Source organism: Danio rerio, chromosome 14 (assembly GCF_049306965.1).
Source record: "Danio rerio strain Tuebingen ecotype United States chromosome 14, GRCz12tu, whole genome shotgun sequence".
NCBI classification, from domain to species: Eukaryota; Metazoa; Chordata; class Actinopteri; order Cypriniformes; family Danionidae; genus Danio; species Danio rerio.
In genome coordinates, this window is record NC_133189.1 from 18,105,786 (window position 1) to 18,123,101 (window position 17,316).

Below are 17,316 nucleotides of genomic sequence, written 5' to 3' on the forward strand. Positions count from 1 at the left end.
GAAAAGACAAAGCTTGCTGTACAGATCACCGGGACAAGCAAACCACTGACCTAAAGCCAAATAAACAGGTCAGGTTTGCCCTGCTCCTGTGCAGCATTTGTGTTAGATTTGAACAAATTCCAATGTGACAGAAACCACGACACTCGAGTAAACAAAACACTTCCACCACGCAGAAACAAGTAGGCAAGGATGCAAAGATTCATCACTTGCCACTGGCTGAGTAAAAGGACCTAAATAATGCATCCTTGTTACTTCTGTAAGTTAAATAATTTACAGAAATTTATTTGCCTTTTTTTTTTTACATACAGTGGGGGAAATAAGTATTTAACACGTCATTATTTTTCTCAGAAGACATATTTCTAAAGGTGCTGTTGACTTAAAATTTCCAACAAATGTTGGTAACAACCAAAGAAATTCGTATATTCAAAGAATACTATTCTAATTAATTTACAAATAAAGTTATGGTTAATAAAATGAAATGACACAGGAAAGAAGTATTGAACACACGAGGAAAGGGAGATGTAGAAAGGCAGTGAAAGCCCAGACAGCAGCTGAAATCTCTCAGTAGTTCTTCAGCAACCCTCTACACTTCGCCATTTGTAAATATCAGCTGCTTCAGTTCAACATCTGCATTAGCAGGACGATCAAGATGAAACCAGGGTGGACATTTCAGCAAGAAAACAATCCAAAACAAAGCCAAGGAAATCCTCAAATGCTTTCAGAGAAAGAAAATTAAGCTCTAGAAATGTCCCAGCCAACCACCTGACTTGAATCCAATAGAAAATACAAATTAAAGATAAGATTTGATAGACAAGACTCACAGAAGCATTAAGATTTTTACACAATGTTAAAGTCTGTCAAAAAAATCAGCAATTCATGTGACTTTATTCTTCATATGAGAGGTGTCTTTCAGCTGCCACAACCAAAAAAAACTTTTATTCAAAAATATTAAATGCATTTCAGTAGTTCAGTACTTTCTCCTTGTCATTACATTATTATTACAAATAACATTTTTTTGTGTGTATTTCTATAGATATAATTTTATTTGAGCATTGTTTTGGGTTTTTATCAAAATCTGGTTTAATTCCATGTCAACAGCTCCTTCAGAAATATTATTTACAGGAAAAAACATGAAGAGTTGAATACTTTTTCTCCCACTGTATATCCATTTATATGTGGGAGTACAGAAGAACCTACACAATCTTAATGCCCAGATCAGTATTCACCAATCAAATCTGCATTGAGTGCATGTCTCTAGGTCAGACGAGCAGTCAAAACCAACAGAGAACTGTAGCACTGGACCCATTGACAGACATATGCATGCTATATTTAAAATTAGTGAATTAAACTGATTAGTGAAATCAAACAGTAATAATTTATGATTATTACATAATATTATCTAATGATTATGATGATACATCAGATTATAACAAGCCATTTTTTCATATGTTAACAATATTATTTGCATTAATAACAGACGGTGGCCCCCTGCAATACCAGTATGACCCACCAGGGGAGTTTTACAGGTTGAAAACCACTGATATAGAATTTAAAAAACAAATTTGAAAATCGAGACGTACTCAATTGACATCTTTGTATACCAATAAAACCTTTATTATAATATATAGTATATTATACTAAAATCAGAACTGAGAAAAAAAATTAAAGTAGGGGGGAGGAGGTCGGGGTGTGAGGGGGTTGGAGAGACTTTTGGGTGGTGTCTTGTAGCTACATACACGCAATGATAACAAAATAGGTCTAAATGCATGTTTTAATTTGAGACAATGCTTTTTAAAATAACCACAAACCATTAACAATCTTAAGCATGTGATTTTTAAGAAAATAGTTTTTGACTGCCAGCAACTGTTTGATTGACTAAATATAAATTTACCTTTTTATTTACAACACTTTGTTTACCTTATGACCCCAACTATATGAGTTTTTTTTATATAAACTGAAATATTATCAGGAAGAATATCTTACAGTCAGATTAAATCAACAAAATTCCTTGTGACACAACAAAGATGGCATAAAAAAAACAAAACAAAGTTAGCATTTAGATAAATTTACTGATTATTTATTGCTCCTTTTACTCCTACACCTTGTTATTGTTTAACAAGGTGTAGAAGATGACATGAATGCACTGAAATTAATAATAAAAATCAATTAGTCATGAGATTTAAAACTAAAACCGCCAGTAGGGGGAGTCAAGTCTCTGTCTTTGTCACTGAATAGTTCATTTAATTGAGTTGTTTGAATTGCTGATTCATTCACAAATGCCTTTCTGAATGTACGACTGAATCATTGTCGCATATCAAAGCTTAAGATTCCTACATAAACAAAACATGGTATGGAGATGTTCAGCAGTTGAGCTGGGGTGCATTTCCTAAAACCACCGTTAGCCAACTGAGGTCACAAGTTCTGTCGTTACAAATATAGTTTGTTCATTTACTGTTTTGCAAATCCATCATTCCAGCGAACATTCGTAAACTTTGTCGCAAATTTTTACGCTTGCAACTACACCTTTAGAGCTGTAGTTAAAAGCATAGTTGCTGGCTGTGTTCGATTCCCAGTTATCCCCCCTATGCCCTATTCATTTAGAACATTCCAACATTTAAACTTTGAATGATTAAAAAAAAACACATTAAGGTCCTCTCTCTTAGGTGTAATTTGCTTTCAAAGTATTTTTACAGTTCAGTTTTAGCAATCTTCTTACACTTTGAAAACATTTATACCATTCTGAATATAGCCGTGGCTCAAGTCGAAAGCTTTAGGTAACCTATTATTTAAAAGCGTAATTAACATTACATCTCCAAAGCTTGTGAAAACAAAAATATATAGAATAGGTTAATGCATTTAATTTATAGTAGGTTATTTATTAAAAAATGTGTCTGTAGTCTACTGTATATGACATGGGCCGGTTGGTTAGAACATTTCTGCAGTGGTTTGAATGCATCACAGTCGTAAAAGTAAAAGACTTATAAAAAAACAACAACAACAATATCCTACTTAATAATAATAATAATAATAATAATAATAATAATTATTATTATTTTTTTAAATAAATAGCCTACTGTAAATTACAACCATTAACAATTTATCTGATTTAAATGAGATTAGAATATGTGTTAGCTAAGTGGTTTTATGTTTTAGCATAGAATATGGAATTTTCTCAGGCACCCCTGTTTGAAAGCAAATTCGAGAAAACGGAATCTTTGTAGACTAGAAATATATGTACTGTATGTCATTTATTTTAAAAAAATGCATAAAATGCAGTTGAAATGCAGTTACATAAATAATAATAACAACAACTAAATATCATACCTTCTGTTCTCTTCTTTTTAAAGGATGTAAAAAGTTGCATCTGAACTGCTCTTTTAGAAATATTTAGAACATTTTTGACATTTAGAAAACTGCACAAAATGATGCAATGAACAGTATTGCGCTTGTGCATGGCGCCTTATTACAATACTGACTTCTGATTGGTCAATCATCGATGTTTATAGTCATAAATGATCAGAAATAGAGAATTTTAATATTTAATTTGCCTGTTAAGTTTTATATTACATACACCGTTGTGTGGGGATACCATCTCCCCGCATCCCCTCTCAATTTAAGCACTGACACTGCTTATATTATGACACTGACACTGATATATTATAGTATTGAATTATATACTATAATCCTATATTATACAGTATAGCAAATGGTAACACTTGATTGTGCATTTGAGCATTAGTAGACTGTCTGCTTAATATCTGTTGATGCTGCGCCATCAACAGACATTTAACTGACTACAAGAAACTTTGCAAGTACATGTCAACTTACATTAACCCTAACTCCAACCTAACAGTCTACTTATAATCTAATGAGAATTAGTGGCAATGTAACTTGAATTAAACAAACAAACGGACCATCAAAATAAAGTGTTAACCTAATAAACGGCTGTCTTGCTATCATCCAGATACCAGTGTTTGTGTAATGTTCACAATGTGTGTGTGTGTGTGCATCTTCTCACTGGTAGACTGTTTTCCTGCAGTAGATCTCCAAGTATCTCCACCAGAGCTGGAAATGTGGGTCTCTCCCTGGGCTCGCCCTGCCAGCAGGCCAACATGATGCCATATCTGTCAGAACACATCGACAACACATGAACACGTAGCTCACAGAGTTTCATCACCGGCTGACGTCATCAGTCTGATTAGCCGTCAGTCAAACACATGCACACATGTAATGCAATCAGGACTTTGCTCACATTTCAGGGGACGCATTGTCTGGTGCTCTCATCCTGGTACCGTCTTTGAGTCGTTTGCAGAAATCTTCATCAATCTGGATGCCGGGGTATGGAGACGCTCCTGATGGCATACAATACAATTCAGTCTGGCATAAAACACTCTGAAGTTGGACATAAATGGAATTAAATATAAATACAAAACATAGTAAAGTGTTACAAATGGTAAATATTAGAACAAATAAACAAATATATACATTTTAAATCAATGTTGTTCACTTAACTTTTTAATCATTTAAGAAATATGAAATAGTGTATATTGTTTATAGTAGTATATAGTATATAAGTCTATTTTGCTAAAATAGTTTCAACATTTATATTTTAGTGCAGGAGCTGTCAATCTTTTAGATGACAAGAACATGCAAATATGATGAATGCATCATAAATAAACTCAATTCCAATTTATACTGTGAAAAACGTAAAATAAATAGGTAATTATCCAAAATATATGGTAAAATAATTAACTTTTTCCTTTGTGACGTTGAATATTTTAATACTGTACTCTGCAATTTATCAGTAAATTAGCAGTTTTTTTTATTTTGTGATTCATGTGTTTATTTTTTATTTTCAATCATTTATTTATATTTTTGAATTGCATTATGGGACCTTGATCTTTCCTTTAACAACATTTAACCTTGAAAATTTTGAAAAAGTGATTTTTATGAAAATTTTTAATAGTTTAAAGGGATATATTGTCCGGGTTGGTTAATTAACAAATATTTTTTACAGTGTACTTATTCATTTATTTACACAAATATTTACTTACTTTTTTTACTTTAATTAAAATGAACCACTTTGATTCAATCAAAATGGTAAATATTTATTTTAAGCGAATTTTGGCTTTTCTAGTTAATAGTTTAATAGTTACATACGGTAGTATATAATTGTTAAACAGTCAATAGTGATTTAATACATTTTTTTCACAACCTGTATTGTCTAAAGCAGTTATAAAAAGTAAAACTGACTTGACTTTTTAGAGTAATATTTGTAATGTTTATCTATGAAAAGTTTTCAGTTCTTTGTTCAATTCGCATAGTCAGAATTAAACTTTTTTTTTTAAATGTTTATTTCCCATTTCTTTGGATTGCCTCACCAACAGATACTTGTCTCCCTGTTTAATTTTCGAATCTATAAGTTTGGATTATTTTGTTCCAGTCAGATTTTTTTAGGAACAAGCTTTAAAATTGTGTGTTTTTAAAGTTATTTTTAGTGCGTGTGTTTGTGCTTGTTCTGCACTCACGGTTGATCCATACCATTATCGCCAGGGGGATGTGGAATGGTAGATAAGTAAAGTAAGGATAAGATAAGTAAATTCTATAAATCTAGACCATGAGGAGATTGTTTCAACACCTCCAATATTTAGGTCCAGTCTTATGTTAGAATAATACTGTAATGATTGTGGCTGTGGAGTTTGCATGTTCTCCCCATGTTCATGTGGGTTTCCTCCAGGTTCTCTGGTTTCCCCCACAAGTCCAAAGACATGTGGTTTAGGTGAATTCGGTAAGCTAAATTGGCCATAGTGTATGTGTGAGAATGGGAGTGTATGGGTGTTTCCCAGTGATGGGTTGCGGCTGGAAGGGCATTTGTTGCCTAAAACATATACTGGATGACTTGGGGGTTCATTCCGCAGTGGCAACCCAAGATTAACAAAGGGACTAAGCCAAAATGAATGATTATGGCTGAATTACAATACATAATGTAATATTATTGATAATATATGGTCAAATATGCCATTTAAAAGTACAAGACCCTCTGTATGCTTTATGATCATATTTAATGTATATGTTCTGGGTCTCATGCTGGCTGTATCACAAAAAAAGCACAAAAACACACACAAAAAAGGGAAAAAAAATCACAATATTTGGTCACTTTTCCTTACTCTCAGTTCTTTTTGAACTTAGACATGAAATTCCAACACTTTGGTGGATAGATTTAAGCTTGGTCTCATTTTAAAGAAGACACTTGTCGGATTATACTAAAAAAAAAAAAAAAAAAAAAGTTAAATAAAATATGTGCCTGACATTTATGAAACCAAGAATAATAAATGTATATTTTATTAACAACCCCTCCCCACCCCGATGACATGCAGTTCCATTTATGACCATATAAGGGTTTCCCTATTTCTGTGAGTGTTTTGAGCAGGATGATGAACCACATTTTTTTAATACTTTTGACAACTTTTGTAAAACAAACATGAAATTCTAATGTAGTATGTACATGCATGTGCTATTAGATTTGACTTTGGCCTCTAAAAATGTTTTTTTTTTTTTAAAGAAAAACAAGAAACCAGGATGTGTGTTATAGGTTATATAATTTTTAATACATCTTTAGATCATAGTTTTTTTATTAATGCAAAATGGATGTTAGCTTTAGAGGTTCAAACGGTTTATTATGGTTTTACATGTGGATTGCTTTAGCAAACTAATGCAATATGACTTTATGAGTATTCTTGTTGCAAATTAATAAATAACTTCAGAGTAATCAGAAATCAGTCAACAGATAAGGAAATTATAAGTTTTAAAAAATATTTTGTATATTAGTAACAATATTATGGTTCCTGGTTATAATATTAAAAAGTGCAACAGGTCCCAAACTTTTTTTAAAGTATTACTCTTTCTTTGTAAAAAAAAAAAAAAAAAAAAACAGTAGCAAAATATTTATTTAAAAGTTTTAGACATCCAACCATATAAAATTGAATTAAATAGACTTCACAATTCAATTTGATTACAATATTGTGAATTAAAATTAGGCAATGCGGTGGCGCAGTAGGTAGTGCTGTCGCCTCACAGAAAAAAGGTTGCTGGTTCAAGCATCAGCTGGGTCAGTTGGCATTTCTGTGTGGAGTTTGCATGTTCTCCATCGTTTTCGTGGGCTCCGGTTTCCACCACAAGTCCAAAGACATGCGGTATAGGTGAATTGGGTAGGCTAAAATGATCCGTAGTGTATGTGCTTGAATGAGAGTTTATGAGTGTTTCCCAGTGATGGGTTGCAGCGGGAAGCTAAGTATAACAGATGCTGGATAAGTTGGCGGTTCATTCCACTGTAGCGACTGCAAATTAATAAAGGGATTAAGCCGAAAAGAAAATGAATGAATGAATGAATGAATGAATTAATTAAAATTAGGTGTCCTGCTAGTTGGATTGTGACAGTAAAAGGTTTGTTTTAAAATCAGACTAAAACACAACATCCCAAAATCTTGAAAATTAATCGGAGAACTATTTTTGTTTATATTTTTAACTTACTATTTCATTATATATATATATATATATATATATATATATATATATATATATATATATATATATATATATATATATATATATATATTTTTTTTTTTTTTTTTTTTTTTATTCATTTATTAATTTTTAATTTGCATTTTAAAATAGTATTTCTTGTAGTGCATTGTACTCCATTGATCAGCTCCATTGCGTTAATTGCAGCTGCCCCGGTTAACTGTTACCTAGTGAGAAAATCTCCCAGAGCAGAACTCCAAAAGACCAGACGTCACTCTGACTGGTGTAAACCTTATCAAAGATGCTCTCTGGAGCCATCCACTTCAGCGGCAGCCTGGCCTGCAAAGACAGATAACACTTCACCTATAAAAGAGAATTCTCTTATCGTGATCCTGCAGCTGATCTGATCTGCAGCCATTCTCCAGCGCTTCAGTCTCAGAAACATAACCTTTCTGCTTCATTATGAGGATGTCATGCGGTGATACTCCTGCTCTTCTTACTTTTGCTTTAAGGTGATTTTTATTTGATGTTTTAAATGTTTTCGCAACCTTTCATGTGATTTCTGACATCTTTATTCCATGACAAAAATGGCATTCATTTTTGACCATTGGCCTTTACTGAAATGTTGGGTGAATCTCTGCTGGGGTTTGTTCAGGTCATATTTTATGTAGAAATCTAAATAACAAAAAGGTACAAGAGAACACTCATATTTTAAATGACAATCAGTAACCATAAAGGTCTTGATAAGTGAAGTTTTTTCATTTTTAATCAGGGTTTGCATAAAAAGAATGGATAAAAAAACATGATTAAAGTGTCTGAGCAGAAGTAGATGGTTTACAAATTTAATGGGAAAGAAAACTCAAATTCTGATTAAAAAATTTAACAAATAACTTGACCTATTATTTACTGAAACGTCATATAAAACCAGTATCACATTTGCAATCATGTGATGTGATGTACCATTTGCTCACATTACATTTCTAATATAATATAATATAATATAATATAATATAATATAATATAATATAATATAATATAATATAATATAATATAATATAATATAATATAATATAATATAATATAAATACGAAACAAACCCATGCAGGAATATTTGGACATTGACACAATTCAAAAAATGTTGGCTCTATACACCAACACAATGGATTTGAAATTAAGTGAACAATATGTGCTTTAACTGCAGACTGTTAGCTTTAATTTTTACATCCAAATCAGGTAAACTGTGTAGGAACTACAACAATTTGCATATGTGCCTCCTACTTGTTATGGGTCCAAAAATAATTTAATTCCATTCCAAATACATTGTGTTGGTGTATAGAGCCAAAATTGTTAGAATTGTATCAATGTCCAAATATTTATGGACCTAACTGTACAGGTATGCAAGCATTTTTAAGGTTTTATGGATTGAACAAACAGTTGAAAGCAAAATATTAGTCCTCCTAAGAAACTTAATTATTTTTCAAATACTTTTCAAACACTTTTTTTAAACAATAGCTTGAATAATCAATTTCTTTTGTCTTTGTCATGATGACAGTACATTTTACTAGTTATTTTACAAGATAAAGTGCAACTTAATCTGATAAAGTGCAACTTAAATGCTTAACTAGGTTAATTGTGTTAAGTCGGGAAGTTATGTCAAACAAACAAAAAAACTTTCTCCAGAAGAAAATATTATAGGAAATACTGTGGAAAGTATCCTTGCTCTGCTTAACAAATATCTGCAAAAAATTTACATTTCCCAGGAGGGTTAATAATTTAGTCTTCAACTTTTTAGCACCTTTTTAAAACTCTTGCAAAATCTTAACAGTTCCTGTGAGATTCACCCAGATATTATTCTTTAGAGATCTTTGTTGATCTTGATAGTGTTTTTTAGTAGAAGGTATAAGGGTTCCTCTTACATTGCCTTTGCGCACATAGTCAGGGTCTTTGTAGATGTCCCGTGCTAAACCAAAGTCACAGATCTTCACCACATTGTTCTCGGACAGGAGGATGTTTCGGGCTGCCAGATCTCGATGAATACACTGAAATACATACAGAAATCAAGATCATTTCAGAAAATATCTGTATGTACAGTTCTCAGCATATATAAGTACACCCCTCGCAAATCTATCTTTCAAATTCATATATTTATTAGAAGCTATCCAATTTTATATTTGTGCAAATGCATTAGATCAGTCAGTACTAAAGCCAAATCAAGAGCTTATCTAACAAAATAACTAACAAAAATGGTCCAAAAACCAGTACACCCAAATTTATATCTTTTTTTAAATATTAAATACAAATTAAAAAACAGGAAAAATCAAGAAAAGCAAAAAAAAAAATAATAATAAAATAAATGAGCTGAAATTTTGTAGGTTGTAAATTATTCTTGCAATATTCTGCTTGAATTTAATTGTATCTTGAATCTTTCAATTTCTAAATATGTTTGCTGACTAAAATATTATTTAAATGAATATATCTGTTAAATAATTTTTTTTTGTTTAAATGCATCAACATACATTGCCTATATTCACTGAGAAATGCATAAAACTATTCTTTTTCAAAATGGGGTATACTCAATTATGCTGAGCAGTGTATGTACACTATATATATAGTATACAGCGTATATACAGTGCTCAGCATAAATGAGTACACCCTGCACAGATCTCTCTTTTAAATTTTTTATTTTAACAGGATGCTTTACAGTAAAATATTATATTTTAAATTATATTATATTATAAATTATATTATATATTAAAAAATCACAGTCCAAAAATTTGTACATCCAAATTAGTATGTCTAGGGAAAATATGAAATTAACTTTTAATAAACAGGTAAAATTAATACATAACAAAAATATTACAAAATTTTGCTGAAATGTTATTATATTTGTATTATATATATAATTACGTGTGTGATCTGGGTATTTCAGTGCTGTTAAAGTGTTGTTTTTTATTCCAAGGGTTAAAGGTTTGATACATTGCATCATTATGTTTATATGACTGTGTTGAAATAATTTACTCTACCAACGTGTATTCTACCAATGATAAAAACTGTTGTAGGAAGATGTAACTGAGGACACTTTTGTGAGGTGAAAGGTGCAAGGTTGTAAAACGCTGGCAACACTGGGCTATTTGTTGCCATTTGTAACAATTTGCTTCCAGCTTTACAAAACCCTTTTTTATCATCATGACCTTCTTTTTTATAATCAATTTCACTATAAGAATTTTTTGACCACTTTCTTTGAATAAATTCAAACAAATTTTGAGGAGGTTTTAAATGATAACCTACAGACAAAAGGTAAACTAGACATTTACGATGGCAATAAAGTGTTAAAACATCTAAAGTTCAGCAATAACATACAAACTGAATAAAGGATTCATCACAGAGGTTAAGATTAAATAAATGTTTGAAAATTACCTTACGAGATGCCAGAAACTCCATTCCTCGTGCAACTTGAAAACTGTAGCATATCAGATCCTCTATTGTGAGTGGAGTTTTCCAGAGATCATCCACTGTAACTGGTGAAGGAGAAATTATTAATGCATTATAGTTGCTATTAACTTTAGTACACATTCAAGTGCACATTTAATGGTCCAGTGAAATTAAAATAAAGTTTTTTAGATGTTGGTATGCTAATCTTAAGGATAAATATGAGTTGTGGTACAAAATCGTGACAGAAATTTGCATTTAAAACATATACAGTTGAAGTCAGAATTATTAGCCCCCCTGAAATATTAGCCCCCTTGTTTATTTTTTTTCTCAATTTCTGTTTAATAGAGAGACTTTTTCAACAGATTTCTAAACATAATACTTTTAATAACTAAATTCTAATAACTGATTTTTTTTATTTTTGCCATGATGACAGTTAATAATATTTCACTAGATATTTTTCAAGACATTTCTATACAGCTTAAAGTGACAATTAAAGGCTAAACTAGGTTATTTAGGATAACTAGGTTAGCTAGGCAAATTATGGTAATTAGGCAAGTTATTGTATAATGATGGTTTGTTCTGTAGACTATAGATAAAGGGGCTAATAATTTTAAAAATTAAAAAGTACTTTTATTCTAGCCAAAATAAAACAAATAAGACTTTCTCAAGAAGAAAAAATATTATCAGACATACTTTGAAAATTTCCTTGCTCTGTTAAATATCATTGGCGAAATATTTTAAAAAAGAAGAAAATTTTTAAATGGGGGTTCAACTGTAAATATCAAAAGCTTGTGTGTTTGTCACATCTGCCTAAATCAGGGGTGACAAACTAAATTCCTGGAGTGCCGCAGCCCTGCAGACTTTAGTTCCAGCCTTGCTTCAACACACCTATCTGTAGGAATCAAACAAGACTTAATCACTCAATTAGAATGATCTGGTGTGCTTAATTAGGGTTGGAACTAAACTGTGCAGAGCTGCGGCCCTCCAGGAACTAAGTTTGACACATGTGGCCTATTGCCACATACTTGATCAGTCAAATGCTCTCTAGTATCTGACATGTCCTGCCCTTTTCAAGATGCTTCTCATTTGCTTTTCATTTGATACGATTGAACTCAACCGCTTCCACTGGCAGAGCTGTGAAAGAACAAAACGCTATTGGCTGTTTCTTAGGGGAGTAGCTACTTTATGTCCCAACCTCTATTCCGGTTTCAGTCAAATAAAAATGCACTTTTCCAAGAACTTCTTGGGACCTTTAAATCAGAAATTTGTCAGAAAGACTGTGTCAAATCTAAAGAACCGAAAAGTCTTTATGATGTTCTGTTTTTTTTTTTATTCATCCCAGTCTCAACCAGAAAAGCTTTCATAATCTCTGGTGTTTTTTATCAGCATGATTGATTCTGCATTCTTTTCCAAAGTTTAAATGCAAAAACCTCTAAATTCCATCTAGTATTTTTCTCTAAAACGAGAAAAACTAAAAATTTTATCAAGCTCCTGTGTGTATGTTCAGTAATATCACTTTTATGGCAAAAATAAGTCCTTTTCCTGGTCTTTAAAGTAAAGTATATCAACATAAACAAAGGAGGCTTTAAAAAAATGTTCATTTTGGATGGAAATTTCAGACGGCACTTAGAAGTTTTTGCATGTGAACTCTTCACTTACAGTCATATTTCAAAAATAATAATAATAACAACAACAATAACATTAACAGAAATACCTTATTTTTCCCCGATTCAAATATTATGGAATTACAAGCACACCTCTTTCAGGACTTTATGTTGTTGTTGGAAGCATAAGGCCCAGGTTTATTGCACTGTAGCATGTTTTAAATTCAAATATATGCCATTATCCCTGTGTAATATATAATGTATATAATATAGATCAAACTGTCAGTGCTATACATGGCTGAAATGACAAACCTGACTTGACAAGAATGACAAGAATGATGACAAAATGTCTATTTTTGGGTGAATTGTCACTTTAAAACCTACAGTTTACTGCATAAACCATGGCATGCTCTTCTCTGCCATGCTAAGTTCCTACTTTAAAATGGCACATGAGTGCACTTTAAAGTCTTTTTTTTTTTTTTTTGCAATATTGTCTACAAGGTAAACATCTTATTTTAATGTATGATACTGCTGCATTTTATTAGATAAATAAAGTTCAAGTATACTTCATTTTTCTTGTAAAGTTTATTGAAAATATTTAGGGAAGTAAGTAGCAGCCATTTTCCTACCAAAATTCATTCACAATATTTTGTTAACAAATAAATTCATAAAGTTTAAAACCACTAAGGTGGTCATTTTTGGGTGAACTGTCCCCTTAATAGTTTATACCCAGATAGCAAACAAACGTGGCCCACTTTACACCAGTTATACAATAGTGGTCTCCATTCGGCCCAGACAAATAGAATCTGAGCCTGAAATGGCCCACCTGTACAATGACAAAAGGGGGGCAAAGATTCCAATTCATATATGGGCCATTTAAGGAAAAAATTTGTCACTTTTGGCAAAATGTAATCTGAATGTGAGCCTAATGTGACCCATGTGGAAAATTTGGCCCAAATGACAGAGGATACATGTGGGCCACAGTTGGCAAAAATGTGGCATACTGTAGTCATTTAAGGTTAGTCTGCGTCTAAACTCGAAGTGGCTTGCATATGTAGGTGCAAATGTGGCCCAGTCATCTAAAGACATATGTAGGCCACTTTGCACAAATATTCAGCACAGTATACTCTGGCTAATGTGGGTGTTACCCTGTAGTGGCCCAGGGAAGATATGGAAAATTTGGCCCAGTTATCCTACCACATATGTGGGCCACTTTTGGCAAATATTCAAAACAGTAAGCTTTGGCAAATGTCGCTGTGACCCTAAAGTGGCCGAGAGAAGATATGCAAGAATGTGATTGCAAATGTGGCCCAATTAATCCTAAGACATGTGTGGACCACTTTTGGCAAATATTTGGCACAGTCTAGCTAATGTAGTTGTGAGCCTATATTGGTCCAGATGAGATATGGCAAATATGGGTGAGTATCTCTGGCTAAAGATGGTGAGAGCTCAAAGCAAATGAGGTAATATGTGGCAAGTATGGTACTGTTATCCTAAAACGTATAATGGGTCACTTTTGGCAAAGATAAAGTACACTGATCATTTGATAATTATAGGGGTCATACCATAGCTCTTTGACATGGTAAATATGGGTAGTAATAGCTAATTTGTGGCCTAGATCTGGAAAACAGGAGCGGACCACCCTAGAGCCATCATTCCATTCAGTATGTGGTCTGGATGTAAGTGTCTGGTGTGGGCCGGATCTGGGCTAGAATAAAAGCGAAGTGTGGCCCAGAATAGCGCCAGTTCTGGATCATTTGTTTGAATTCTGGCTAATATGTGACATTGCTATGGCTTTTGTGGCCCAGATCTGGCAAACAGTAGCGGATCGCCCAAGTGCCATCATTCCATGCGGTATGTGGGTCAGATGCAAGTGTCTGGTGTGGGCCGGATTTAGGTCACATGAATTTTGCTAGCTAGGTATACTCTTCCCATTGGTCTTCTGATTTCTCTTACCACGTGGAGGGTTGGTGGAGGAAGTGGACGGCTGATGCTCACTCTGGCTCGCCTGACCTGCTTCTATCATCCGTCGCACTTGACTTTGGGTTTTAGGAGAACGATCCTGCAAACGCATGCACATCTCATATTGAGTTATAGTTGATTGTGGGTGTTGAGGGTGCAGCCTACTGTCTGTGTAACATCAGGTTACATAAATAAACATTTCAGTCTCTCTCACCCTGTATGGTAAAAAAAACTCCCTCTTGGCACGCAGGAAGTTGGACAGATTTCCATATTTACAATACTCCACTATAACCATGAGAGGACCTGATAAACAGATATAGAAAAGAAGTTTTAAAAAGGGCTGCCGACAAACCAATTTATCACAATAATTGGTAACAGGGAATAAAAACATCCTTTCCTAATTCTCCATCCATACCGTTAGGTTTGGTACAAGCTCCAAGAAGGTTGACAACATTGAGATGGTTTCCAATATGAATGAGGATCTTCAGCTCTGACATCAGGGCTTTGTGCTCGCTGGCTGTTGCTCCCTCTGTGATATGAAAGAGTTCAGTAAACGTATGTGAGAAGGAATGGGGTTTTAGTGTTCACCACAGTTTACGAGTAAGACTGAACCTTTCAACATCTTGACAGCCACTGTGTTTGCAGAGGATTTCTTGTCATGACCAAAGATTGAGGCTTCAATCACCTTCCCGAAAGCTCCATGGCCGAGCACCTTACCTACAAACAAAAAAGACAGAACATCCATCATACTTAGAATGCCATGTAATGATTTCAATATTGGTTAATTACATACAGTAGAAGCTAGTTTTTCTCCATTAAATTAATTTTTAATAATATGGCATTTGCATCGGACACATTGCTTTTTATGACATAGACAAAAACACAAGGTGAAACTCAGTGAAAGTGCAGTGATCTTCTAGCTAACTTAAGGTTTCAGTGCTAAAGCTAACATATCAGGAGGTCCAAGTTTTTTTGTCAGCCAAACTCCTTGGATGTAAACTATTTACTTAAAGCCAATCTAATGATCTAAGCGCAAAGTCTTAAGTGCATGGTGCAAAAGCATTAGGTGTATGTCTGAATGCACTTTTGCTATTTTAAACAAGAAAAATATGGTTTGCACCCTAGCGCAGGGTTGTGCTTATTCTCTTAATCTCACATCTCACATTCCCTTTTTGTGTCACGCCATGGCTATTTACATGGTGGACTTTGTAAGTGGAAAAACTGAATGCTTCACTAGCGAGAAAACTGTTTAAACAGACCATTGTCAGCGTGAGGATGAAGAATGAGCCTCCTCCATTCGGCCTCTTTACATTCTCTTTACTTTTCCTTTTACTTTATTGCTTTACTTTCATGGATAAGGAAACGGTGTTGTACGCACTCCACTGAAGACATCCATTAGCATACATTTGTTTCAAAACGATTTTTATATACAGTTTTTATTTCCAGCAAATAAATAAATTAACAATAATAACAAAGTGTGCTCAAAAAACTGAGTTATATCCAAACACACGTCCTATTCTTATGGCCCATATGGTGATGCATACGTCTCCAAAACAGACAGGTGGACAAATCTAAACTTGTTTTTATTAAAACAAATATAAATATGCATATAATAAATAATACTGCTAATAATGATAACATTATACACATGCAAATTGTTATGAATAAACTAAAAAAAAAAGCCCTCCCGAGATGAAGGCATGGAGGAAGTGGTTTTTCAATCTATGTTGAAAATACTAAATTTTGTAACATTTTAATTATTTAATTTTTTGTCATATGTAAAGATATTTGTGTATTGCTGTACATCCTGTGTGTATTAAGTAATATGTAAGCATTTGGACCCGCATAGACACATAACTAAGCAGTCTGCACTGCAATCTACACTTTAGACCAGCTTTCAGTTTTTCAATGGCACAGTCTTTTTCAGTTTCTCAAAATAGCAACGCGCCAACAATGCGCCTTAGAGCACCTCATTTTTAGACCAGCACACCAATGAGTCCACAAAATGTTGCAAATGGATTTGCTTTTTAAACAATGAGGAGCAAAATGTGAAAATTATGGTTGCGCTGGTCTGAAAACAGCAACAAACCGCACCATACACGCCTTGCACTTGGCCCATAAAGTTAATTTAACAACACATCTAATGTTGACAACAAATCAAGACAATTTCATTCATTCATTCATTTATTCATTCATTTTCTTTTCGGCTTAGTCCCTTTAATAATCTTGGGTTGCCACAGAGGAATGAACCGCCAACTTATCCAGCACATGTTTTACGCAGCAGATGCCCTTCCAGCCTCAACCCATCACTTGGAAACATCCATACACATTCATTCACACACACACACTACGGACAATTTAGCATACTCAATTCACCTGTCCCACATGTCTTTGGACTTGTGGGGGAAACTGGAGCAACCGGAGGAAACCCATGCGAACACGGGGAGAACATGCAAACTGACCCGGCTAAGGCTCTAACCAGCGACCTTCTTGACCACTGCACCCCCCTGTCAAGATAATTTCACCCACTTTGCCATCGCGTCAAGACAATTTTAAAATAATGTTTATTTTACTTTGATACGGTAAACTCTATTATGATTATTGTATGGCATATTTAAATTTTAAATTAAACTGAAATGATAAAAATGTCTCATTTTGTTTGTGCTGAAAAAAAGTAAATACATAAATAATTAATTACAAAGAAATGGTTACTTTTCAAGATGTTCACACTTTAAGGCACAAGTTCAAATCCATATATTTATTTCTGCAGTGCTTGATTTTATTATGGTTTTATCTG

The 17,316-nt window shown here is 33.3% G+C and overlaps 1 protein-coding gene across 8 annotated transcripts in view; it reads right to left on the minus strand.

Annotated features, from left to right (window-relative positions):
• flt4 (fms related receptor tyrosine kinase 4) overlaps positions 1-17,316 on the minus strand; it is a 141,185-nt gene that overhangs the window by 8,389 nt on the left and 115,480 nt on the right. For all 8 annotated transcript variants that reach the window (XM_073921140.1, XM_009307792.5, XM_017358976.4 and 5 more), the window contains 9 exons: positions 15,132-15,236; positions 14,935-15,048; positions 14,734-14,822; positions 14,514-14,619; positions 10,939-11,039; positions 9,438-9,560; positions 7,749-7,860; positions 4,253-4,352; positions 4,019-4,124 (listed from right to left, as the gene is read on the minus strand). In XM_073921140.1, coding sequence (XP_073777241.1) covers positions 4,019-4,124; positions 4,253-4,352; positions 7,749-7,860; positions 9,438-9,560; positions 10,939-11,039; positions 14,514-14,619; positions 14,734-14,822; positions 14,935-15,048; positions 15,132-15,236 — 956 coding nt within the window. The remainder of the gene's footprint in view (positions 1-4,018; positions 4,125-4,252; positions 4,353-7,748; positions 7,861-9,437; positions 9,561-10,938; positions 11,040-14,513; positions 14,620-14,733; positions 14,823-14,934; positions 15,049-15,131; positions 15,237-17,316) is intronic.